Below are 26538 nucleotides of genomic sequence, written 5' to 3'. Positions count from 1 at the left end.
TTCTCATACTCGTACTAAGGCTTTTTACAGTTGTTAATATTTACATCCTAAACTAACTGTGGTACGAAATATAAACATTTTTTGATAGGTGAGGCTCTGTAACGCTTGTACTTATTTACTTGTTTTCTGATATTCTTGAATACATCGTTTTCATAAAATGGTGGAAAAGAACCAAAAAAAAGTCTTAATAATACAGGGTGAGATAAAAAAAACTGAAAAAAGTCAAACGTCATAATTTTTACTTTTTTTTTTTAAATTTTTTTGAATGAAAGCAAAAAAGTCGGAAATAGCATCAAATTTTAGAATACGTTTAGATTTGTTCGAATTCTTCACCTTTGGCACGAACTATGGTCAATGAAACCGTCACAAGCTGCCCGAATGTTGCTCTGCGGTATTCTGGCCCCTGCTTGAGGTAATCGACACTTAGGAATTTTTAGTGCCAACCTTGCTTTCTAAAATACTCCAGACACAATAGTCCAACTGATTGGTATCCGGAGATTTTGGTGGCCATTGTGCGTTGGAAATGAAGCGAGGAACCTCATTTTGTAACCGTTCTTGGGTTGTGCGTGCTGAGTGCGATGGTGCTGAGTCCTGTTGGAATGTCCATGGTCTGCGGCCAAAGTGTTTGCGTGGCCAAGTTGATGCCACGGTCGATTTATACGAGCGGATAGCGACCATCGGCTTTTGGGCGGCACACACCATGGCCGGAGCTTGAGTACTGGTGGCCAACCGAAGGTTCACATTTTCAGCTGACCTCTTTGGTAAATAAACATGGTCATTTTGCGATATGTTCAGCTCACGAGCCATTTTTCGGCCACTGCGACTCGGGTTTCGATCAGGTCGCTTCTTTACTTTTCGAACCATTTCTGATGATGTTGCTGTTTTCTTCACGGTAACGAGCGATGGTACGAGACACAAAAGATTTATTCACATGTAAATGCTGGGGTGCTCTAACGATAGCCACTTGTGGTTTTCCAGCCAAATATAACGAAATCACACTATCACGCTTAAATTCCATCGTGAATAACTTTTTTTCTGGAAAATTCTCACCTAAATGCTTTGTACGCTTGTAAACAATATAATGAGCTGTCACTGAAATAATTTTAACAGCTGTCGGATGATTGGCTTGGAAATGACAGCAGACTGAAGTTGGTTGCTGCTGTTGTTGTTGTAGCAGTATTACATGTATGTGTTTGTGTTCTGCTAATCTGGTTCCAGCTCCAGGTTTAGAAATTCGGCTACTTTAACGGGCTGTAGCCAGAGGTCTTCTGGAGTGAGTTGGGTAGGTTTGGCTGAGCAATTAAAAAGGTGTAGCGTATTGTGCGGGCCTGTATCGCACGCCGGACAGGCGTCACGCACATCTTCATCAATTCGTGCCCAATACGACGGACTCCGAGGACGGCATTCACTTTATAACTGCTAATAGCATCCGCGACTGCATCGGTGTGAATGCCACTCAGACCTGCCTGATAGGCTTCTTGATCTAGAGGCTCTCTCTTGTAGCGCTGGACCTCCCTCTCTAGATCGTGTATGTCCTTCCTGACACGCCTGGGTGGGGGAGAGTTATCCACCATATGATGGTTGGGATGACTCTCACGGTAACACCCAAGCAGGTACTGCAACGAAAGCATATGATTATGCTGACGTAAGGGAAGGACTTTCGCCTCCTCATGTAGATGGTCCACTGGTGTCATGAGGAGGCACCCTGTCGCAGTTCTCAGGGCAGCGTTCTGGCAGGTCTGGATATGCTTCCACTGCGTAGCACTAGTATTCGCAGACCACACTGGAGCCGCATAGCTGACCACAGACCGACCTATCGCGTTATAAGAGGTCAACAAGGTTTCTTTGTCCGCACCCCAAGAGCTGCCGGCTAGCGCCTTGAGGACCTTGTTCCTACTTTTCATCTTGTCGCAGATAGCTGTGGCTTGCGCGGACGACTTGAACATGCTGTCGAACGTTACCCCAAGAATCTTGGGGTAGTTCGTGGTCGGTATTAGATTCCCCTCGACCTGAACATTCAGCTGTGTTTTCATCTCCGCAGACCATGTGGTAAAGAGTGTGGCCGTTGATTTCGTGGCGGATATTTTCATATTCCTCGCGTGGAAGTATGCGGCAAGCTCCGCGAGATAGGGGTTCAACCTTTCCCATATGTCATCGACCACTGGACCCGACGCCATGATCGTACAATCATCCGCATACGTTACGATCTCAATGCCGTCTGGAGGGCGAGGAATTCCGGAAAGGTAGAGGTTAAACAGTTCCGGAGATATCACCCCGCCTTGGGGAACTCCCTGTTTCACTCTACGGGCTTTGGACTTCTTGTTCCGGAATTCCACGTACGACTGGCGTCCACACATATAGTTGATTATCCAACGTTTCAAACTTGGCCGGAGTAGTTCTCTGTACGTCCTCAAACAATGTGGCATGATTGACCGTATCAAATGCCTTTGATAGGTCAAGGGCTACCAACACTGTTCTGTCACACGGCCTGTTCTGGTTCAGTCCTCTACTAATATGTGTGGAAATGGCGTGTAATGCTGTTGTGGTACTATGTTGTGGACGGAATCCGTGCTGGTGGTTGGCAACTGTATAACTTCCTCTAATGCTGGGGAGGAGTAAAGCCTCAAGAGTCTTTGCTACTGGCGACAAAAGCGAAATCGGCCTGTACGATTCGCCTTTACTGGCATCCTTGCCTGGCTTCAGTAGCGGGACCACCCGGCCCATTTTCCAGGTTTCGGGCACTATGTGGGTGGCTAGCGACAAATTGAGAACTTTCGTTAAGTACTCGACTCCCGGCGTATCCAGCTGCTTCAACATTACCATTGAGATTCCGTCCGGGCCCAACGCTTTGGATGACTTAGCGTTACGGATGACATTTGCAACATCACCCATCGTAAACTGTGGTGGTTCCTCCTCGGCGGGAAGAGATCTGATACGACGTAGTACTCTTCGCTTCGCCCTATCGCTCTCGGGGTGCTCGACAAATTGTCGGTTAAAATATTCCGTGCACCTCTTCGGATCAGTCACCGTTACGTCGTTAAAAGTGACTGAGGTCCTATCATCCTTTTTTCCAGGGTTCGAGAGCGACTTAACCGTTACCCACAGCTTACTCATATCGGTTCCAATGTTGCAGCACTTCAGATGGTCTAGCCACTTTTTCCTCTTATGCTCCTGTACCAACCGGTTGACTTCCATTGTCAAATCACTGATTCTAGGATCAGTAGGGTTGGTACGACGGAGATCATCACGCTCGTTTGCTAATCCCGCTGCCTCTGCTGGGAAGTTTGGTCTTATCTCGGGTATTCGACCAGCAGGTATATAGCGAGCGGCTGCAGCTCTGATGATGTTTCGGAAAATCCTTTCTGCTACCCGAACATCAGAAGGGTTGGGCAGTTCTCTGAAGCGGCGGTTGGTGAATTCTCTGAACTCGAGCCAGTGAGCTTTCCCATGGTTAAGGAAAGTGCGGCGTTCAGAGGTTATGAAATCGGGCGACCTGCTTATGGAGACGATTATCGGGAGATGGTCTGAGCCAAGAGAAATGACGGGTTGCCAAGTCACGTCATTTATCAGACCGGGTGACACTATGGTTAAGTCTGGCGAACTGTGACACTCTCCTCTTATTCGGGTGGGGGCATCCTCGTTAACCGTGCAGAATGTGGAGCAGTCAATCTGCTCTGCCAGCGCTGATCCCCTCTGGTCATTACCTAGGACGGAATGCCACAACTCATGGTGGGCATTAAAATCCCCTAGTACCAGGCGGTTATTGCCTACCAATAATGGGCTAATATCAGGCAAATAACGCGGTTCACAGCTATTAATCGGCGGGATATACACATTAAGCACCTCTACCTCGGCAGTTCCACACTTGACTGCTACCCCCATACATTCCATGTATGGGTCACTAGAGACTAGCTCAAGCGAGATAGGTCTGTACTGAACAGAATGGTGTAACAGGAACGCTAATCCCCCACCTCCATTTCTGGTGCGATCTTTCCTTAGTACATTGTAACCATAACAACGTTGTAGGCTGCAATTTTCATTCAGCTTGGTTTCCTGCACCGACTTAACCGTTACCCACAGCTTACTCATATCGGTTCCAATGTTGCAGCACTTCAGATGGTCTAGCCACTTTTTCCTCTTATGCTCCTGTACCAACCGGTTGACTTCCATTGTCAAATCACTGATTCTAGGATCAGTAGGGTTGGTACGACGGAGATCATCACGCTCGTTTGCTAATCCCGCTGCCTCTGCTGGGAAGTTTGGTCTTATCTCGGGTATTCGACCAGCAGGTATATAGCGAGCGGCTGCAGCTCTGATGATGTTTCGGAAAATCCTTTCTGCTACCCGAACATCAGAAGGGTTGGGCAGTTCTCTGAAGCGGCGGTTGGTGAATTCTCTGAACTCGGGCCAGTGAGCTTTCCCATGGTTAAGGAAAGTGCGGCGTTCAGAGGTTATGAAATCGGGCGACCTGCTTATGGAGACGATTATCGGGAGATGGTCTGAGCCAAGAGAAATGACGGGTTGCCAAGTCACGTCATTTATCAGACCGGGTGACACTATGGTTAAGTCTGGCGAACTGTGACACTCTCCTCTTATTCGGGTGGGGGCATCCTCGTTAACCGTGCAGAATGTGGAGCAGTCAATCTGCTCTGCCAGCGCTGATCCCCTCTGGTCATTACCTAGGACGGAATGCCACAACTCATGGTGGGCATTAAAATCCCCTAGTACCAGGCGGTTATTGCCTACCAATAATGGGCTAATATCAGGCAAATAACGCGGTTCACAGCTATTAATCGGCGGGATATACACATTAAGCACCTCTACCTCGGCAGTTCCACACTTGACTGCTACCCCCATACATTCCATGTATGGGTCACTAGAGACTAGCTCAAGCGAGATAGGTCTGTACTGAACAGAATGGTGTAACAGGAACGCTAATCCCCCACCTCCATTTCTGGTGCGATCTTTCCTTAGTACATTGTAACCATAACAACGTTGTAGGCTGCAATTTTCATTCAGCTTGGTTTCCTGCACCGCTGCGATCTTAATATTCCTCCGACTCATAAATTCCACTATCTCATCTATTTTGCCTCGATGTCCGTTGCAATTGAATTGCAAGAATGATGCACAATCCGGAGTTGGAACAGCAAAATGTGGCGTTAGGTGCTGCGGTGTTGGTTGCTGTTCTGGAGACTGCGGTGGAGTGCCATACTCCGACGACGTCTCTGACGAGGACGACGAAGAAGTGGACTCGCTGGGGACTACGTTACTGCAGCAAGTCGCAACATAATCCCTTTCGCTGTAGTCTCGCAAACGCCTTAGTCCGGAACAGTTCTTGAAGTGCACCCACTCTCTGCACCCATTACATCGCACCGAGACAGATCTGTGGTGGATGACGTTCTGACAAACCGAGCAGAACCAAGGTCCGGGGTTTTCCTCAATCCCGGCACGGACCAACAAAATCCGGAGCAAGCATTCCGGGATATGCTGCTCCCAATGCGGAAAAATCAACCAACACAAACATGTACATACTGGGTTGGCAACCGCTGGCCGAAACTGGAATCTTGTTGTTTCGGGTCAATCCGGTATCGTAGAACCCGCTGCCGTGGGATTGTTGGTTGCTGTTTTTTCATCTTACCCTGTATGTATATTTTGCATCAAAATGTTTACTTACTTGTTTTAGCTTTATCTCAAAAAGCAGAAGACTTTATTATTATCTTTCTTTGCAATATGTTTCTCAACCGAAGCAAATCCAAACTCGGCTATATATCAAGAGAAATTCAGTGATATATTTTAATCGAATTTGAGCCAGGTCCACAGATAGATATTGTGTCCTTGCCAACAGTTTATTTTATCTATAAATTTAAAATAAGACAGTTTCCAAACGATAGTACCGGAAAATAAAAAAATATACTTGATTTCCTCTTGATCTATGCATTATCAAATCTATTTGATTCCCAAATACATTTTCTTGCAAATTAATGCAGAAAAATTTACAACAAAACTACATTAACTTAAGTTATAAGCAATAATGTTTTTGATAATAATCCGTATTTGATAAGTGTAATCAGAAGAACATGATTTTTCCATATGATGTAATAATAGCGTTTGAAAAACTATTTACACAGTCTCTGCAGTATATGAACAATTACTGAAAATTTAATTGGGTTTCTCCAACTTCTTAGCTTTCTTTCTAATGACTTTACGTATGCGATACACGATACAATGTTACAAAATTATACTTTTGGCCTACAGAACGCGATTTCGATTTTTCCGTCACCTCAAAAGCAAGTGTCTGAAATTGACATTTGTTGTTGTAGCAAATGCATTTTGCTGTTTATATAACGAAGACAGCTATCTTATGGGATGTAACTAAAAATCCTCTGGAGAGAGTTGGGTTGTTTTGGCAGGATAACAAAAAAGATGCAGCGTATTGTGCGTAGTTGAACCAAAAATACCCTACTTTGTCTAGGCAGCCTACGTTCTTCGGCTGCTATGGACTTCGATTATGGCTTTCATGCATCCTGATCTAGAGGCTTTCTCTTGTATCGTTGGATCTCTCTCTAGATTGTGCAGGTCCTTTAAGAGGTTAACAATATTTTCCTATCCGCGCTTCAAGTGCTGCCGGCTAGAGTCCCGTGGTCCTTGTTCCTACCTTTCTATTTACATGCCTCTGATACTGTCATGATTGACAGTATCAGAGGCATTTGATATTTCGAGAGCCACCCCTATTGTTCTATGACACGGCTCTTTCGACATTATATGCATTAAAAGTTTTATATGCGAATATTTTGTGGGTTTAAGTAAAAAATAAATGATTTAGGATACATATTTTTTGTTTTTTTCACTCAGGAACATGCTAAATTTAGTCCGCATACACGAAGAGATTGTCCATGGGAAAGACATTTCTGTTACTCGTAGAGAGATGCGAGGTAGCTAGTTGTATATACTTCCCGTAATAATAAGTGGCCTCAATTAAATTCTTGTGCTGGTTTTTACTGTTAGCCTAATGCAATTGCAAAGACGTGGTGGATTTCATCACTCATTCCAAATTTCAACTATTTCAAATAGGCCGAAAAAATATATGGGAGCTGCATCCAATTCTAAATAGATTTCAATATTGTAATGACCCGCGGTTCACAAACACACACACAGTTTTTAGTTTAATCGTTTTTCAATTTAATTCTTTTTATTTTTTGGAAACCCAAAATCATACAATCCTTTGCATGCCTACTTAGATTTCGAATTTCATACCATAGAAACTTAACTACTCAATATCAGTGTTGGCAGATCTCCACATCTCTCCTATGTTTTTCAGCTTCAGCGTTAGTCTTGGATTTACCTGATCTTGACCCATTTGTGTCTCAACACGATCTTCCCGCTTCCCGCATCCAAAATGTTTTCACCGACATCAGATATAGATGGTATTTTGTCCCGAATTATTCGATTGAAAAGCAGTTCCATTGGAGTTTTTCCAGTTGTTCAATGAAGGGCGACATTGTTCATAAGCAGGAACTTTTGAAATTCCCTCTTATAGTCCGTTCCGTCCGAACGATTCATATTCTCTACTTCTCCATTCGCTTGTGGCCAGTAGGGTGGGGACGTTACGATTTTGATGTTTTTATTAGCGCAATAGCTCCTGAACTCGTCATTGACGACCCATATCTGTGGTAACTGACTTTGGGTAGCCCAATCGAGAGAACAATTCATCCAGAAAATTGATTATCTCCTTTGATGTATTTTTTTTTAGAAATTTTACCTTTTGGTATCTTGAATAATAATCAATGACCACAAATATGAAATCATTGTTAGGTAATGGTCCTAACAGATCCATTGCTATGCATAACCACGGCCCTTCTGGTAAAACACGTCGAGTTATTGGTGCTGGGCGGGGCGGTCTTGACCAACAAGCGTATCCGTAAGATCAGCCAAATCTGGTATGAATTTCCCTAGATAGGTGACTAAACCCAGGAAATTCCTTAATTCCTATTTACTGGTTGATGGACGAAAATTCATGATGGTGTTAATTTTTGCAGGGTCTGGATTTATGCCTCTGTCAGACAAAATGTGGCCTAAGAATAGTAGCCTCCTTGCTTTCCAAATACATGTATCCCCGTTCAGCATGACATTCGCCTTTTCTAAAACTGCCAACACCTCTTTAAGATTTCCGTCGTGTTCAGCGTCTGTCTTCCCAAACACGATAATGTCGCCCAAATAGTTTATGGCGCAATTACACGGCGCCAAAATGCTTTCCATAATTCTTTGGAACATTTCTGGTGCAGAGTTTACGCCGAACAATAATCGTTTATATCTAAATAGGCCTTTTGAAGTTATAAAATTGGTTATCTCGCGACTCTTTTCCTCTAACTAACCAACTGGTGGTACGCATTTTTCAGATCCAACCTAGAAAAATATTCAGCACCCTGTAGCTTGGTCAGGAAGAAATCGAATGTTGGTAGAGGATAATTTTCCCGTAATATGGCCATATTCGCACGTCTCATGTCGATGCATTATTGGATATCCCCGTCACCTTTAAATACAATTACTATTGGAGATATCCATGGGCTGAGTCCTATCACGGGTTCTATAATATCTTGTAAAGCTTCATTCAATTTTCTCTCTAACTTCTCTTCTAAGCCATCTCCGCAATGGCTGTTGGACAGGTTTAACAGACTTGTCAATTCTCAGCGAAACTTTAACGCCTCTTATTTTTGGAAAGATCTGACAGTTCTAGATTTGATTTACCTCTCGTCCTAGTTTCGAAACGCCCAATTTGATAGCAGTAACTCAACCCAGCAGGGATTGACGGCCGTTCTCAATTACATAAAACGAGGAAGTCAAATTTGAAACTGGATCAAGGTCAATTACCGCTTCGAAGACAGCTTTCACCTGGAGTAAATTGTTTCCAACATACGCACGAAACTGATCCTCAGATTTAGTCCGTATATTCCAAACCGTGGCGTTCCCTTAACGAGGCATTCAGTGGCACTCTATCAGTTCGTCCATGTGCTCGTTTAACTTCTCTGCAATTTGGATACAATTGTGTTCTTTCCACTTATTTCCATGGATCCAACTTCTTTCACACCGTCACTTGAGACAAATTGAATGTTTGAATATTTCCGCTTTTTCGAATCTGTGTATCCAAAACCCGGCTGCTTGCGGGCAAAATGTCCAGTGTCAGTCAATACTTGTACCTTCATGACCTTGCCGACCACATCTGACACATTCAGTCTGTTGATTCTTTGATTTGATCTTGTTAATATCGACAGATACATTGGGCAATTTCATCGTTTCTGTCTTGCTATTTATCTGTTCATGGGCATGACACATTTCGATGGTTTCTGTGAGTGTATATTCTTTTTTTGGAGTCGTTTCTTTAAATCATTTAGTGTCCAATTATCAATTAGCTTGTCTTTTATATTTATACCCAGTAACTCATCTTTTGTCTCACCGAAATGACAATTTGCGGCCTGGTTCCGTAGTCTCACAAGAAATCTGTTTAAACACTTGCCTCCTTCAGGCTTAAGCGAACGAAAGGGTGTCTTTCAAATGTCGTGTTTCTTTCTGGTGAAAAATATTCGTTGAGATTTTCTACCAGAAATTTGAACACATCAGCACCTCCAGTTGTATCGTCAGACTCTACAAGTGCTCCGGGAATGCTGTATACAACCTCATGGAGTTGTGTGCCACCCAAATACAGAAGTTTGTTCCTCTTCTTCGCAGTGTCCTTTATTTCCTCTGCAGAAGTGCCTTATCTGTGGCATCCCAAAGGAAAGGTGATATACCTGCCAAGCTCATCTCTTTCCACAACCTCGGACTCACGCCATCCAACGTCTTTACAATTAAATTTAATGTCCCTAGTTCTCCTTATCAGCAATTAAATGTCTCTCTGCTTGCTACAATTAAATGTTGCACTTACATATTTCCTCTTTCCTTTTTTCCGCAGATGACTATTATCAGTCAATGCCGACAATTTAATGTCTTTTGCTGCAATTTAATGCAAAGGAATTTGAATTTTCCTTACAATTGGATGCAATTAATCTTGCATTCCTCCAGCTCAATTAAATGTTTACCTCAATCGCCAATGTAATGACCCCCAGGTCACAAACACACACACAGTTTTTAGTTTAATCGTTTTTCAATTTAATTCTTTTTATTTTCTCGAAAATCCAAAATCGTACAATCCTTCGCATGTCTACTTAGATTTCGAATGACAATTTCATACCATAGAAACTTAACTGCTCAATAACAGTGTTGCCAGATCTCCACAAATATCATTTGGCAATTTTTTTTTGGTGCTAAATTTGGCAAATTTATTTTTGTACCAAATTCTGTTACACATTCCAAATTTGAAGACTGTATCTGTAACCGAAAGATATGTGCATACAAAATCTGATTTTTTTGCAGATACCCCTGATTCTGATGCCACATATCCAGTTACAAGCGGGATTTCAAAAATTTGTATAGCCTATGTTACTTTTATGCGATGTTGTATATTTGAAAAATTTCAGGAAAATCTGTTTAGCGGTTTTCAGTCAATAACTTACAAACAAACAATCAAACGTACATTTTCCTCTTTTATAGATACATATATGTTCGCTTTCGAGTAATTATTTTTAGTGAAACCCATTTGTATGAACTGTGCTTATGTTTTCTTTCCAGTTGTCAATTCCAGCCAGATTCGAACAGAAGGCAGAAACAGGCAGTTGTTGGAACCCAAACTTGGATAACATTTTCTCCTTTTTGATATCAACAAAAATTGATCGACCAAACTCGACTATGTCTACTTTAGCTCGATTAAACTATAAATTTCGCTTTAGGAATCTGTGTTCCCCAACTTGATTTTCATAAAAAGTGTAATTTATCGGCGACGTTATTATTAATTGTTAAAAAAGATCATTTAAAATTTCCAAATCAAATCCAATCAAATAGGCTGTAATTTTAAAATCGTTAATTTAAGAATCCACGTTGCAAGGTCCTGTTGTCCACATCATGATTGAAGTATAAAGAGTTCAGCACCCTAACTTATATATCTTTTCCCGCAATAATTGTAAAACATTAGTTCACCAACGCACTATGTCACGAATTCATATTAACAGTGGCCGAAAATAGAAGGAGTTGGCAAAAGCGATTAAATTTTGATGCAAATCTTATTATTAACTTACAAAGTCAAGGGCAAAATGCTGGAAAAGCAGGTCCACGTTTTGTTCCATATTTGGTATTTAGAAATTGTATTCTGTATTTAGAGATCGTAATAGATTATACCACATGTGGCAGAAAATTGATTATATAGATCGTTTTACTTTAGTCCCCATATAACGGTAATGGGATGTATGTCTGGTGATGAAACATTGTCTACATAGGTCCACATTTTTCTATATACCCCAGATACAGATACTTCCAGATATCGGGAATTTTTCAAATTACTTGATAGTCAGAATATATACCAATGTATATACCCCTGTAGCAGAAAATTGTTTATATATTTAAGTTTTGGTATATCCTCATTTTACATCGCCCCCTTTTTAATATTTGAATTTTTTAACAGGTTATCCGAGGTGTTCGCGGCCATTTGCAGTTTAAAATAAAGTTTGGCCCGGGCGAACCTAATATGTTTTTATTTGTTTACATCATCCGCAATATATAAACAAATTGTTATGACATCCGACTAAGTCGATTATATAAGTTCACCAATTCATCAGTGTTTAGTTGTAGCAGAACTTTCCTTATAGGCAGTTTTTAAATTTTTAAACCCTGTTTGTACTCTTTGTCTATTACGGCAATATATTTTAAAATTTTAGACAAAATTATGTAAATGTTCAGAAGTCTGGTTTTCCCTTTATTTGTGATTCTGTCGTCAGCAGATTTTCTACGTGTAGACATAACATATCGCCTATTCCCCTCTGTCACTTCCACCCATTTCCGTTAGATATAATTTTTTTTATTGAGGTGGTTACTGAAAATGGTAAATAACATGTTCGTCAGCAAGCCTTAGTAGCTGGAAAGCTTACTAATTTCTTTTGTAGCGACCAATGCTTTTATTTGAATATTATTTTTAATTTTAGACAAAAAAGGCATCCTCATCAGCGAACGAAAACAAACGAAGCAATTAACGTACCGGCCACAAGTCACAAACTTTACAATTTTTGTCAATCGTTTTGTACTACAAACCATGGCTCAACCAGAGAGGTTGCTCAACATCAAGAAACTAGGAAAAATGCGGGAAACCCGCAAAACATAATAGGAATGTTTCGGTAGTAGGACAATGTATTCCAAAGTTGCACAATCTGTTGCCCATTAAAGTCGAAAACATGAATTCTAACTTCTGTAATTGTGTCATGCTCCAAACAACACAAAACCACTAACATTTTAATGCCAGGAGTATTCTAACAATATGATTGTCATAATGTACTTCGGCTGCGAGTTGTATCGTTTGCGAACGAATCGCCGAGAAATGTTTCAAAACGTTTGCTGTGTGAAATGATGAATGGTACATTTATGCAAATTTCACATGGCACGTGATTCGCTCTCTATTCCTTGTTCAACCATTAATTAAGAAATATCTACTTAATTCCCCACACAAACTTTGCTGAGCGAACAAAGATTTTTGTTCTTTGTTCTATTCAAATCACTCTCAAAACTAAGATAAAATGTGTGCCATCCCTAACAAATGAGAGCATTTATCGAAAAAATAAATTATTACATTTAAAAATTCAAAATAGAAAAATTTAATAAAATTTTAAAAAAATATTGGGAAGACTGAAAATTATGAATGAAAACTATGTACGTATGTACATTCAAACGAAAGTAAATTTTGTTTTCTCTCCCATCCGAGGTACGCATTTTGTCCACGATTTGAAATTTCTACAGAAAATTGGAAACAAAAGTGGCAATATTTTAAAAATGTTTGTATTAGCAGAAAAAATGTTTGACAAGTGTCTCTCCAGCTGAATTTAAAAGTAGAAAAATACAAAAATATGTTCAAATTGTCAACATTTACGCAAAAAGTTGAAAACATGAATGAAAATTGTAAAATTAATGATATAATAAATCTTTGGGAGAAAAACAATAATTTCTTCTATTCATATTAGTGAGGATTTCATGTATTTTCATATAAATTGCCAGTGAAATCAACAAACAAAATTTTTGAAAAAAATGAATTATTTTACTATGAATAACGAGTCGTGCAGTATGAACGGGTTAATTCGTGTACCTAATTCTGAGAGCGAACCACGTGATTGAAAGTGCATTCGAGTTTTCATTCTAAATATTATTTTTGTACCGCTTTCAATTGTATGAGAGACATAATAAATAAATGGAAAGTCATGAATTTAACTTAATATTAGTTTGTTATTAAAACAATGTTGTTTTGTTATTAAAACAATGTTAACACTTCACCGTGGAATTACAGAAACAATCAAAAATCCCGGCAGTGTGGAAAAATTAAAAAAAAAAACTTTTTTTCGCACAAAATCTCTGAGGATCAACGTACGAAAATAAACTATATAAAATGTTTGCAATCGTAACGGTACATTTTTTATTTCGTACTATTTGTGTAGATGAGTGGAAAAAAAACTGAAACGTACTCTGATGGATGTCATACCAATGGAAACGAAACAGTACAAAACTCTTTGTAAAAGTGTCCCTGTATATTAAATATTAAGTCATTGCAAGCAATGTAAAAACTAATATTAAGTTAAATTCATGACTTTCCATTCATTTATTATGTCTCTCATACAATTGAAAGCGGTACAAAAATAATATTTAGAATGACAACTCTAATGCACTTTCAATAGTAAAATAATTCCTTTGTTTGTTTGTTGATTTGTTTGTTTTGTTTGTTGATTTCAATGGCAATTTATATGAAATTACATGAAATCCTCACTAATATGGGTAGAAGAAATTATTGTTTTTCTCCCAAAGATTTATTATATCATTAATTTTACAATTTTCATTCATGTTTTCAACTTTTTGCGTAAATGTTGACAATTTGAACATATTTTTGTATTTTTCTACTTTTAAATTCAGCTGGAGAGACACTTGTCAAACATTTTTTCTGCTGATACAAACATTTTGAAAATATTGCCACTTTTGTTTCCAATTTTCTGTGGAAATTTCAAATCGTGGACAAAATGCGTACCTCGGATGGGAGAGAAAACAAAATTTACTTTCGAGTTTTGCCTTGTTAAGGCGAAGATCATATGTTTTATGATTTTTGTGTTTTTTTCTCTTTCGAGACGAGCTTAATGATCTGAAATTTGCAGTGAAAAGGAAAGCCAGATAGACACTATCACACACTCACCACTATGCGACGCGTTTCACCGTTGGTTAAGCGGCTCATCAGGCATATTTGGTGTGGATGATGGCTTACAAGGGCCGTTCTCTGGAAAGTTGTATATATTTCGAACTTATTGCAAATTAGCATATGCGAATTATACACTAGAAACTCTTCAAGTTCGACTCAAGTTCTATTGGCAGATCTTTTTCACAGCAAAGTTTTTTTTTGGTAGTGATGGCTTTTTTGTCCACAACAACTACATTGCTTCCAATGCATACACTTGTTTTTTAGTGCTGCTTTAGGAAGACGGGTTAATGGCTCTGAACGTAGAGACGGCAACTTCTAGTTGGCTGCACACCGAGGTCCGCGGTTCAAATCCCACAGCCAGGCTCGGCTGAATTTTTGAGTTTTGCCTTGTTAAGGCGAAGATCATATGTTTTATGATTTATGTGTTTGTTTTCTCTTTCGAGACGAGCTTAATGATGTGAAATTTGCAGTTCTCTCTCGGGACGAGCTTAATGATCTGAAATTTGCAGTGAATGTACATATGCCATTCAACATTATAGTTTTCATTCATAATTAAGTCTTCCCAAATTTTTTAAATATTTTATTAAATTTTTCTATTTTGAATTTTTAAATGTAATAATTTATTTTTTCGATAAATGCTCTCATTTGTTAGGGATGGCACACATTTTATCTTAGTTTTGAGAGTCATTTGAATAGAACAAAGAACAAAAATCTTTGTTCGCTCAGCAAAGTTTGTGTGGGGAATTAAGTAGATATTTCTTAATTAATGGTTGAACAAGGAATAGAGAGCGAATCACGTGCCATGTGAAATTTGCATAAATGTACCATTCATCATTTCACACAGCAAACGTTTTGAAACATTTCTCGGCGATTCGTTCGCAAACGATACAACTCGCAGCCGAAGTACATTATGACAATCATATTGTTTGAATACTTCTGGCATTAAAATGTTAGTGGTTTTGTGTTGTTTGGAGCATGACACAATTACAGAAGTTAGAATTCATGTTTTCGACTTTAATGGGCAACAGATTGTGCAACTTTGGAATACATATTTGTCCTACTACCGAAACATTCCTATTATGTTTTGCGGGTTTCCCGCATTTTTCCTAGTTTCTTGATGTTGAGCAACCTCTCTGGTTGAGCCATGGTTTGTAGTACAAAACGATTGACAAAAATTGTAAAGTTTGTGACTTGTGGCCGGTACGTTAATTGCTTCGTTTGTTTTCGTTCGCTGATGAGGATGCCTTTTTTGTCTAAAATTAAAAATAATATTCCGATAAAAGCATTGGTCGCTACAAAAGAAATTAGTAAGCTTTCCAGCTAGTAAGGTTTGCTGACGAACATGTTATTTACCATTTTCTGTAACCACTTCAATAAAAACAAGTAAAAAAGCAGTAAGTTCGGCCGGGCCGAACGTTGAATACCCTCCACCTTTTGGAACGAATTAGAAAATTTTCAAAAAAATAAAATCCATTAAAAAATCTGTTAAAATCTTTAAAATGTCTAATATAGGAAGGTGCCGATATATGGGGGGATATACGATATTGTGGACCTATAAAGAAAAATTTATGTATGCGTGTAAAGTACTCACAAGGAACTCCTTGTGTGGATTTTCAGATAATTCCATTGGAAAAAGTGGCTAAAATCATCAAAATGCCGAATATAGGGGAGTACCGTTATATGGGGGATATACGATATTGTGGGTAAAGTGCTCACAAAGAACTCCGTGTGTGGATTTTCAGACAATACGATTGGTAAATGTGGCTAAAATCATCAAAATACCGAATATCGCGCGGTACCGTTATGGGAGCTATACGTTATTGTTAACCTATATAGAGAACTTTCTTTTGGGGGGTAAAGTGCTCACAAAGAACCCCTTGTGTACAAAGACGCCTTGTGATCATTCCGTTGAAAAATATGGCTAAAAAAATCAAAATATCGAATATCGGGGGTACCGTTATATGAGGGCTATACGATATGGTGGACCTATATAGATAATTCTCGAGGTATAAAGTACCCACAAGGAACTCCTTGTGTGGATTTTCAGACAATTCCGATGAAAAATGTGGGTAAAATCATAAAAATACCGAATATCGGGGGGTACCGTTATATGGGGGATATACAACATCGTGGACCGATATAGCCCATCTTCGAACTTGACCTGCCTGCAGACAAAAGAGAAATCTGTGCAATATTTTAGCTTCCTATCTTAATTCGTTTAGACTGTAGCGTGATTACAACAGACGGACAGACGGACGGACAGGGCTAAATCGTCTTAGAATTTCACGCTAATCAAGAATATATACTTTGTTGGGTCTAAAATGATTATTTCGATGAGTTACAAACGGAATGACGAACTTAATATACCCTCCATACTTTTTTGGTGGAGGGTATAAAAATTATATCTAACGGAAATGGGTGGAAATGAAAGAGGGGAAAAGGCGATATATTATGTTACAAATTACACTTTTTTATGAAAATCAAGGTGGGGAACACAGATTCCTAAAGCGAAAATTATAATTTAATCGAGCTAAAGTAGACATAGTCGAGTTTGGTCGATCAATTTTTGTTGATATCAAAAAGGAGAAAATGTTATCCAATCCTTCTGTTCGAATCTGACCGAAATTGACAACTGGAAAGAAAACATAAGCAGAGTTCATACAAATGGGTTTCACTAAAAATAATTACTCGAAGGCGAACATATCTGTATCTATAAAAGAGGAAAATGTACGTTTGATTGTTTGTTTGTAAGTTATTGACTGAAAACCGCTAAACAGATTTTCCTGAACATTTTCAAATATACAACATCGCCTGCAAGTAACATAGGCTATACAAATTTTTGAAATCCCATTGGTAACTGGGTATGTGGCGTCAGAATCAGGGGTACCTGCAAAAAATTCAGACTTTGTATGCACATATCTTTTGGTTACAGATATAGTCTTCAAATTTGGAATGTGTAACAGAATTTGGTACAAAAATAAATTTGCCAAAATTAGCACCCAAAAATAAATTTGCCAAATGATATTTATGGAGATCTGGCAACACTGATATTGAGTAGTTAAGTTTCTATGGTATGAAATTGTCATTCGAAATCTAAGTAGACATGCAAAGGATTGTATGATTTTGATTTTTCGAGAAAATAAAAAGAATTATATTGAAAAACGATTAAACTAACACTGTGTGTGTGTTTTTGTAAACCGCGGGTCATTACATTGGCGATTGAGGTAAATATTTAATTGAGCTGGAGGAATGCAAGATTAATTTCATCAAATTGTAAGGAAAATTAAAATTCCTTTCCATTAAATTGCAGCGAAAGACATTAAATTGCCGGCATTGACTGATAATAGTCATCTGCGGGAAAAAGGAAAGAGGAAACATTCAATTATATATATATATATATATATATATATATATATATATATATATATATATATATATATATATATATATATATATATATATATATATATATATATATATATATATATATATATATATATATATATATGCCAAATCTCCAAAATATCATTTGGCAAATTTTATTTTTGTACCAAATTCTGTTACACATTCCAAATTTGAAGACTATCTGTAACCGAAAGATATGTGCATACAAAATATGATTTTTTTGCAGGTACCCCTGATTCTGATGCCACATATCCAGTTACCAATGGGATTTCAAAAATTTGTATAGCCTATGTTACTTGCAGGCGATGTTGTATATTTGAAAATGTTCAGGAAAATCTGTTTAGCGGTTTTCAGTCAATAACTTACAAACAAACAATCAAACGTACATTTTCCTCTTTTATAGATACAGATATGTTCGCTTTCGAGTAATTATTTTTTGTGAAACCCATTTGTATGAACTCTGCTGGAACCCAAACTTTCTCTTTTGTCTGCAGGCAGGTCAAGTTCGAAGATGGGCTATATCGGTCCACGATATCGTATATCCCCCATATAACGGTACCCCCCGATATTCGGTATTTTTATGATTTTACCCACATTGTTCATCGGAATTGTCTGAAAATCCACACAAGGAGTTCCTTGTGGGTACTTTATACCTCGGCAGATAATTATCTATATAGGTCCACGATATCGTATAGGCCTCATATAACGGTACCCCAGATATTCGATATTTTGATTTTTTTAGCCATATTTTTCAACGGAATGATCACAAGGGGTTCCTTGTGAGCACTTTACCCCCCAAAAGAAAATTGTCTATATAGGTTAACAATAACGTATAGCTCCCATAACGGTACCCCGCGATATTCGGTATTTTGTTGATTTTAGCCACATTTACCAATCGTATTGTCTGAAAATCCACACACGGAGTTCTTTGTGAGCACTTTACCCCTGAAACGGAATTGTCTATATATGTCCACAATATCGTATATCCCCCATATAAGGGGAGTACCCTTATATTCGGCATTTTGATGATTTTAGCCACTTTTTCCAATGGAATTATCTGAAAATCCACACAAGGAGTTCCTTGTGAGTACTTTACACGCATGCATAGATTTTTCTTTATAGGTCCACAATATCGTATATCCCCCATATATATATATATATATATATATATATATATATATATATATATATATATATATATATATATATATATATATATATATATATATATATATATATATATATATATATATATATATATATATATATATTCTTTCACACCGTCACTTGAGACAAATTGAATGTTTGAATATTTCCGCTTTTTCGTATCTGTGTATCCAAAACCCGGCTGCTTCCGTTTCAAACCTTTCCACTTCTATTTGCGGGTAAACACATTTTATCTTGTTGATATCGACAGATACATTGGGCAATTTCATCGTTTCTGTCTTCCTATTTATCTGTTCGTGGGCATGACACCTTTCGATGGTTTCTGTGAGTGCATATTCGTTTTTTAGAAGTCGTTTCTTTAAATCATTTAGTGTCCAATTATCAATTAGCTTGTCTTTTAGCTTTCCGGGAATGCTGTATACAACCTCTTGGAGTTGTGTGCCACCCAAATACAGAGGTTTGTTCCTCTTCTTCGCAGTGTCCTTTATTTCTTCTGTATCCAAATATATGGAAAATGAACGATACATTTTTTCCACTCTGTGCGCAGGAAAGGTGATATACCTGCCGAGCTCATCTCTTTCCACAACCTCGGACTCACGCCGTCCAACGTCTTTACAATTAAATGTAATGCATTCCAACGACAATTTAATATCCCTAGTTCTCATTATCAGCAATTAAATGTCGCAGATGACTATTATCAGTCAATGCCGACAATTTAATGTCTTTCGCTGCAATTTAATGCAAAGGAATTTGAATTTTCCTTGCAATTTGATGCAATTAATCTTGCATTCCTCCAGCTCAATTAAATATTTACCACAATCGCCAATGTAATGACCCGCGTTTTACAAACACACACACAGTTTTTAGTTTAATCGTTTTCAATTTAATTCTTTTTATTTTCTCGAAAAACCAAAATCATACAATCCTTTGCATGTCTACTTAGATTTCGAATGACAATTTCATACCATAGAAACTTAACTACTCAATATCAGTGTTGCCAAATCTCCAAAAATATCATTTGGCAAATTTATTTTTTGGTGCTAAATTTGGCAATTTTATTTTTGTACCAAATTCTGTTACACATTCCAAATTTGAAGACTGTATCTGTAACCAAAAGATATGTGCATACAAAATCTGATTTTTTTGCAGGTACCCCTGATTCTGACGCCACATATCCAGTTACCAATGGGATTTCAAAAATTTGTATAGCCTATGTTACTTGCAGGCGATGTTGTATATTTGAAAATGTTCAGGAAAATCTGTTTAGCGGTTTTCAGTCAATAACTTACAAACAAACAATCAAACGTACATTTTCCTCTTTTATAGATACAGATATGTTCGCTTTCGAGTAATTATTTTTTGTGAAACCCATTTGTATGAACTCTGCTGGAACCCAAACTTTCTCTTTTGTCTGCAGGCAGGTCAAGTTCGAAGATGGGCTATATCGGTCCACGATATCGTATATCCCCCATATAACGGTACCCCCCGATATTCGGTATTTTTATGATTTTACCCACATTGTTCATCGGAATTGTCTGAAAATCCACACAAGGAGTTCCCTGTGGGTACTTTATACCTCGGCAGAGAATTATCTATATAGGTCCACGATATCGTATAGCCCTCATATAACGTTACCCCCACGGTATTCGGTATTTTCATGTTTTTAGCCATATTTTTCAATGGAATTGTCTGACAAAAGGAGTCCCTTGTGGGCATTTTACCCCCTCAAAAAGAATTGTCTATATAGGTCCACGATATCGTATATCCCCCATATAACTGTACCCCCCCGATATTCGGTATTTTGATGATGTTAGCCACACTTTTCAATAGAATTGTCTTAAAATCCACACAAGTAGTTCCTTGTGAGTACTTCACCCCCTGAGAGAGAATTGTCTACAGATCCACGATATCGTATATCCCCCATATAACGGTACCCCCCGAAATTCGGTATTTTTATGATTTTACCCACATTTTTCGTCGGAATTGTCTGAAAATCCACACAAGGAGTTCCTTGTGGGTACTTTATACCTCGGCAGAGAATTATCTATATAGGTCCACGATATCGTAAAGGCCTCATATAACGGTACCCCCGATATTCGATATTTTGATTTTTTTAGCCATATTTTTCAACGGAATGATCACAAGGGGTTCCTTGTGAGCACTTTACCCCCAAAAGAAAATTCTCTATATAGGTTAACAATAACGTATAGCTCCCATAACGGTACCCCGCGATATTCGGTATTTTGTTGATTTTAGCCACATTTACCAATCGTATTGTCTGAAAATCCACACACGGAGTTCTTTGTGAGCACTTTACCCCTGAAACGGAATTGTCTATATATGTCAACAATATCGTATATCCCCCATATAAGGGTACTCCCCTATATTCGGCATTTTGATGATTTTAGCCACTTTTTCCAATGGAATTATCTGAAAATCCACACAAGGAGTTCCTTGTGAGTACTTTACACGCATACATAGATTTTTCTTTATAGGTCCACAATATCGTATATCCCCCCATATATCGGTACCTTCTTATATTAGACATTTTAAAGATTTTAACAGTTTTTTTAATGGATTTTATTTTTTTGAAAATTTTCTAATTCGTTTCAAAAGGTGGAGGGTACTGCTTCTTTACTTGTTTTTATTGAAGTGGTTACTGAAAATGGTAAATAACATGTTCGTCAGCAAACCTTAGTAGCTGGAAAGCTTACTAATTTCTTTTGTAGCGACCAATGCTTTTATCGGAATATTATTTTTAATTTTAGACAAAAAAGGCATCCTCATCAGCGAACGAAAACAAACGAAGCAATTAACGTACTGGCCACAAGTCACAAACTGTAGAATTTTTGTCAATCGTTTTGTACTACAAACCATGGCTCAACCAGAGAGGTTGCTTAACATCAAGAAACTAGAAAAATGCGGAAAACCCGCAAAACATAATAGGAATGTTTCGATTATAATAAGATAGTAGGACAATGTATCCCAAAGTTGCACAATCTGTTGCCCATTATATATATATATATATATATATATATATATATAAATATATATATATATATATATATATATATATATATATATATATATATATATATATATATATATATATATATTCTTCCCACTTATTTTTCATGGAGCCAACTTCTTTCACACCGTCACTTGAGACAAATTGAATGTTTGAATAATTCCGCTTTTTCGTATCTGTGTATCCAAAACCCGGCTGCTTCCGTTTCAAACCTTTCCACTTCTATTTGCGGGTAAAATATCCAGTATATATAAATATCCAGATACATTGGGCAATTTCATCGTTTCTGTCTTCCTATTTATCTGTTCGTGGGCATGACACCTTTCGATGGTTTCTGTGAGTGCATATTCGTTTTTTAGGAGTCGTTTCTTTAAACCATTTAGTGTCCAATTATCAATTAGCTTGTCTTTTCGCTTTCCGGGAATGCTGTATACAACCTCTTGGAGTTGTGTGCCACCCAAATACAGAGGTTTGTTCCTCTTCTTCGCAGTGTCCTTTATTTCCTCTGTATCCAAATATATGGAAAATGAACGATACATTTTTTCCACTCTGTGCGCAGGAGTGGCATCCCAAAGGAAAGGTGATATACCTGCCGAGCTCATCTCTTTCCACAACCTCGGACTCACGCCGTCCAACGTCTTTACAATTAAATGTAATGCATTCCAACGACAATTTAATGTCCCTAGTTCTCATTATCAGCAATTAAATGTCGCAGATGACTATTATCAGTCAATGCCGACAATTTAATGTCTTTCGCTGCAATTTAATGCAAAGGATTTTGAATTTTCCTTAAAATTTGATGCAATTAATCTTGCATTCCTCCAGCTCAATTAAATATTTACCTCAATCGCCAATGTAATGACCCGCGGTTTACAAACACACACACACAGTTTTTAGTTTAATCGTTTTTCAATTTAATTCTTTTTATTTTCTCGAAAACCCAAAATCATACAATACTTTGCATGTCTACTTAAACTTCGAATGACAATTTCATACCTAGAAACATAACTACTCAATATCAGTGTTTCCAGATCTTCACAAATATCATTTGGCAAATTTATGTTTTGGTGCTAAATTTGGCAAATTTGTTTTTGTACCAAATTCTGTTAAGGGTCTGTCAGATAGAATACGTTGTGTCCGTTGCGGCAACGTATTTGACTGACGTGACGTACAAAAAGTATAGACTCGCCACAACAAATCCGTCGTCGTACATAAGAAAACAGCTGATTTGCATTGGTGGTAAAATTCAGTTTGAAAACATACAACATTTTCTGTTATTTGAAAATGGAAACCTCACAATTAATGAACATTAAATTATTAATCCTAACGCTGTTCGAGGCCGGCGAATGCTTGAAAAAATTGTACGGGCGTAGAAGATATTGGGTGCGACCACTATTGCGGAATCGCGACACGCATGGATTTTTCGCCACCACATTTTGCTTCCCAGACGAATTCCAGAAAACCATAAGGATGGAAAAGAACACATTCGATCTCCTCCTGACTTTCGTAAAAGAGAGGTTAAGGAAGCACTCCAATAGGTCATCAATTTCACCGGAATGTCGACTTTTTATGACCCTTGCGTAAGTTCTTATACATATGGATGTACATGTAATCGTATGAGTCCGGATAACATTCTCAAATACTTCCATAAAATTTAAGATATTTAGCTCATGACGGAAGTAAGCAGATATTTTCTGCTGCCTTTAAAATTGGGGTGTCAACTATGAAAGGAATAGTATCAGAAACCTGCGAAGTGCTTTGGGAAATACTTGGCCCAATATATTTATCAGTCCCAAAGGAAAATGAGTGGAAGCGAATCGCCATTGATTTTTACACAATGTGGGATTTACCCAATTGTGTTGGCGCTATTGATGGCAAGCACATCAATTTAACTTGCCCATCGAACTCTGGCTCCCAGTTTTACAATTATAAACGGAACTACTCCATTGTCCTTCTGGCAGCTTGTGAAGCTAATTACACATTTACTTCCGTGGATATTGGTGCGTTTGGTTCCCAAAGTGACGGTGGAGTTATGTGGAACTCAAGATTCGTTCAACAGTTGTATAAGGGCCAATTGGATCTACCAACAGAAGAAATACTACCCGGTACAAATAAAAGTTTCCCGCACTATTTCGTTGCAGATGCCGCGTTCCCATTAAAACCATTTTTAATTAGACCTTATCCAGGTTTGCATGAGCAATTCATATTTTCCTCTTCGATTTTATGTAACAAAATTTTTTTTAAGGAAGTAACTTGCCGCCTGAAAAGGAAATATTTAATAAACATTTGTCACGGGCCCGTAGGGTAATAGAAAATGCTTTTGGTATTTTGGCGAGCCGATGGAGGATTTTGTTGTGATCCCTACAAATGAGCCCAGCATCCGCAGAGAAAGTTATTAAAGCCACGGTACTTCTTCACAATTTCCTCAAAATGCATGATGGCATTTATTGTCCGCCAGAATATGTCGACCGGACGACGGCATTGTATTGATAAATGGTCTGTGGCGCAACGAAGTGCCTGTCCCTTTACAGAGAGCCAGGAGAACAGCTTCAAATAATGCAGCAAAATGCGCATTCAAATTAAGGGATGAACTCATGAGCTATGTCGTTTCACATCCAATTCGGCAATTTTCCCGGCAGTAACTTCATATTTGTTTAATAAAAAATACTGATGAAAGCATGTATCAAACATTTAGTATTTCTTGTCATATTTTAATTTACTAAAAAATAAATCATTTCATTATACTAAAAACTAAAAATAATTTATTTTATTAAATAAGAAAGCAAGAAGAAAGAACATTGTTTAAAATTCATTCATTGTTTAAAATTTGAGACAATGTTGAGCAATTTGATTTTAATTCTATATTGCTCGTCCTTTGAGTGCTTCAGCAAATACTCGTCTAGTACTCTTAAAAAATCGGCAATACGAGACACTGGTGGGGGACTTTGACTCTGTGATACCTGTTTTTTTTTATCCAGTCAGACACAGAGTCACAAAGGTGATCAAACCTGTCTTCTTGTCTCTTTCTTTTATCGCAACGCTTTTCCACTTGTGGTGTGGATTGATCAAAAGGACGTGGCAGCTCGCTGCAAAAAAAATCTACATTTTCAATTGTTTCGTCTTCCCCCGACAACTGCGAACTTCCATATATGTCGCCACTCTCGAACTGCGTACTTAAAAATGAATCTTCACTCGACCATTGCATATTTGAAGAAGTTCTGGGATATAAAATCGATTAGGAATCTCCAAAAAAAAAAAAATATCAAGGAACTCTGTAATTACCTGCGAGGAACGACATGTCGTTGCAAAAAAGACATCGCATTCATATACCGCCAACCACTACCTTCTTTTGCACCACTTCCCGACGGAAGCTTACTTCCGTTAACCTCCTTTACATATCTGTCCCGAAGGGACCTCCAGCGACTTTGGCATTGTTCGACTGCAATATAATACAAAATACCTCCTGTCAATATCTACCTTAAATATACAATTTATGAAAATAAGTCACTAGTCGCGTTTGTGGAAGCTGCCACAGCTCTCCAAGCTTTTTCCTTAGCAATTTTGTTGCGATATAGCACTGTTTTTTTTTTTTTTTGTCAAAAAGACAAGGGTGAATCTGCACCGCTTCTATTAATAAAAATTCCATTTCAAAAACCTAACATAAAATATTCACAAATAACAGCTGATTTCTGTGCCGGACTTGCCGCATGTCAAAAGTTGAGAGTAGACCAACTTTAATCCGTTACGGCAACTTACACGTTGTGAATGTGACATTCTTCATTAAAATATAAGCAACCCAATCGGCTGTCAGTCTAATACGTTGCCGCAACGGACACAACGTATTCTATCTGACAGACCCTTTACACATTCCAAATTTGAAGACTATCTGTAACCGAAAGATATGTGCATACAAAATCTGATTCTGATGCCACATATCCAGTTACAAGTGGGATTTCAAAAATTTGTATAGCCTATGTTACTTTCAGGCGATGTTGTATATTTGAAAAATTTCAGGAAAATCTGTTTAGCGGTTTTCAGTCAATAACTTACAAACAAACAATCAAACGTACATTTTCCTCTTTTATAGATACAGATATGTTCGATTTCGAGTAATTATTTTTAGTGAAACCGATTTATTTTTTGGTGCTAAATTTAGCAAATTTATTTTTGTACCAAATTCTGTTACACATTCCAAATTTGAAGACTGTATCTGTAACCGAAAGATATGTGCATACAAAATCTGATTTTTTTGCAGATACCCCTGATTCTGATGTCACATATCCAGTTATAAGTGGGATTTCAAAAATTTGTGTAGCCTATGTTACATTCAGGCGATGTTGTATATTTTAAAATTTTCAGGAAAATCTGTTCAGCGGTTTTCAATCAATAACTTACAATCAAACAATCAAACGTACATTTTCCTCTTTTATAGATACATATATGTTCACTTTCGAGTAATTACTTTAAGTGAAACCCATTTGTATGAACTCTGCTTATGTTTTCTTTCCAGTTGTCAATTTCAGCCAGATTCGAACAGGCAGTTGCTGGAACCCAAACTTGGATAACATTTTCTCCTTTTTGATATTAACAAAAATTGATCGACCAAACTCGACTATGTCTACTTTAGCTCGAT

General features: G+C 37.9%; 3 protein-coding genes and 1 long non-coding RNA gene across 5 annotated transcripts in view; 2 read left to right on the top strand and 2 right to left on the bottom strand.

Moving 5' to 3' along the window:
• LOC101888324 (poly(U)-binding-splicing factor half pint) overlaps positions 1-26538 on the top strand; it is a 209251-nt gene that overhangs the window by 61786 nt on the left and 120927 nt on the right. The window lies entirely within an intron of this gene.
• LOC131803596 (uncharacterized) lies at positions 2487-3963 on the bottom strand. Its single transcript, XM_059124984.1, has 2 exons — positions 3011-3963; positions 2487-2945 (listed from the first exon to the last, which is right to left on the bottom strand). The coding sequence occupies exons 1-2, from the start codon at positions 3889-3891 to the stop codon at positions 2885-2887; spliced, it is 942 nt and encodes a 313-aa protein (XP_058980967.1). The 5' UTR covers positions 3892-3963; the 3' UTR covers positions 2487-2884.
• LOC131803597 (uncharacterized) lies at positions 22259-24630 on the top strand. Of its 2 annotated transcripts, none has more exons than XM_059124986.1 (3): positions 22259-23485; positions 23565-24091; positions 24155-24630. In XM_059124986.1, exons 1-3 carry the CDS (start codon positions 23190-23192, stop codon positions 24211-24213), a joined length of 882 nt encoding a protein of 293 aa, XP_058980969.1. In that variant the 5' UTR covers positions 22259-23189; the 3' UTR covers positions 24214-24630. The 2 variants fall into 2 exon arrangements, with proteins under 2 accessions (XP_058980969.1, XP_058980968.1); XM_059124985.1 differs by having other exon boundaries at positions 22286-23485; positions 24151-24628.
• On the bottom strand, positions 24697-25700 carry LOC131803600 (uncharacterized). The gene is made up of 3 exons (XR_009342679.1): positions 25414-25700; positions 25188-25344; positions 24697-25123 (listed from the first exon to the last, which is right to left on the bottom strand). It is a non-coding gene; the product is annotated as an uncharacterized LOC131803600 (long non-coding RNA).

The sequence above is a fragment of the Musca domestica genome, unplaced genomic scaffold, assembly GCF_030504385.1.
Source record: "Musca domestica strain aabys unplaced genomic scaffold, Musca_domestica.polishedcontigs.V.1.1 31, whole genome shotgun sequence".
NCBI classification, from domain to species: domain Eukaryota; kingdom Metazoa; phylum Arthropoda; class Insecta; order Diptera; family Muscidae; genus Musca; species Musca domestica.
This window is presented reverse-complemented; position numbering and strand designations above follow the sequence as displayed.

What these genes read in the sequence shown, in the direction of transcription:
- LOC131803596 (XM_059124984.1), bottom strand. Translation starts at nt 3,891, where the DNA reads ATGGAATGTATGGGGGTAGCAGTCAAGTGTGGAACTGCCGAGGTAGAG. An exon ending in ACGGTGACTGATCCGAAGAG is followed by an intron (nt 2,946 to 3,010) that starts GTGCACGGAATA and finishes CGAAGCGAAGAG; the next exon opens with TACTACGTCGTATCAGATCT.
- LOC131803597 (XM_059124985.1), top strand. Translation starts at nt 23,190, where the DNA reads ATGGAAACCTCACAATTAATGAACATTAAATTATTAATCCTAACGCTG. An exon ending in CGACTTTTTATGACCCTTGC is followed by an intron (nt 23,486 to 23,564) that starts GTAAGTTCTTAT and finishes ATAAAATTTAAG; the next exon opens with ATATTTAGCTCATGACGGAA. An exon ending in TTTAATTAGACCTTATCCAG is followed by an intron (nt 24,092 to 24,150) that starts GTTTGCATGAGC and finishes ATTTTTTTTAAG; the next exon opens with GAAGTAACTTGCCGCCTGAA.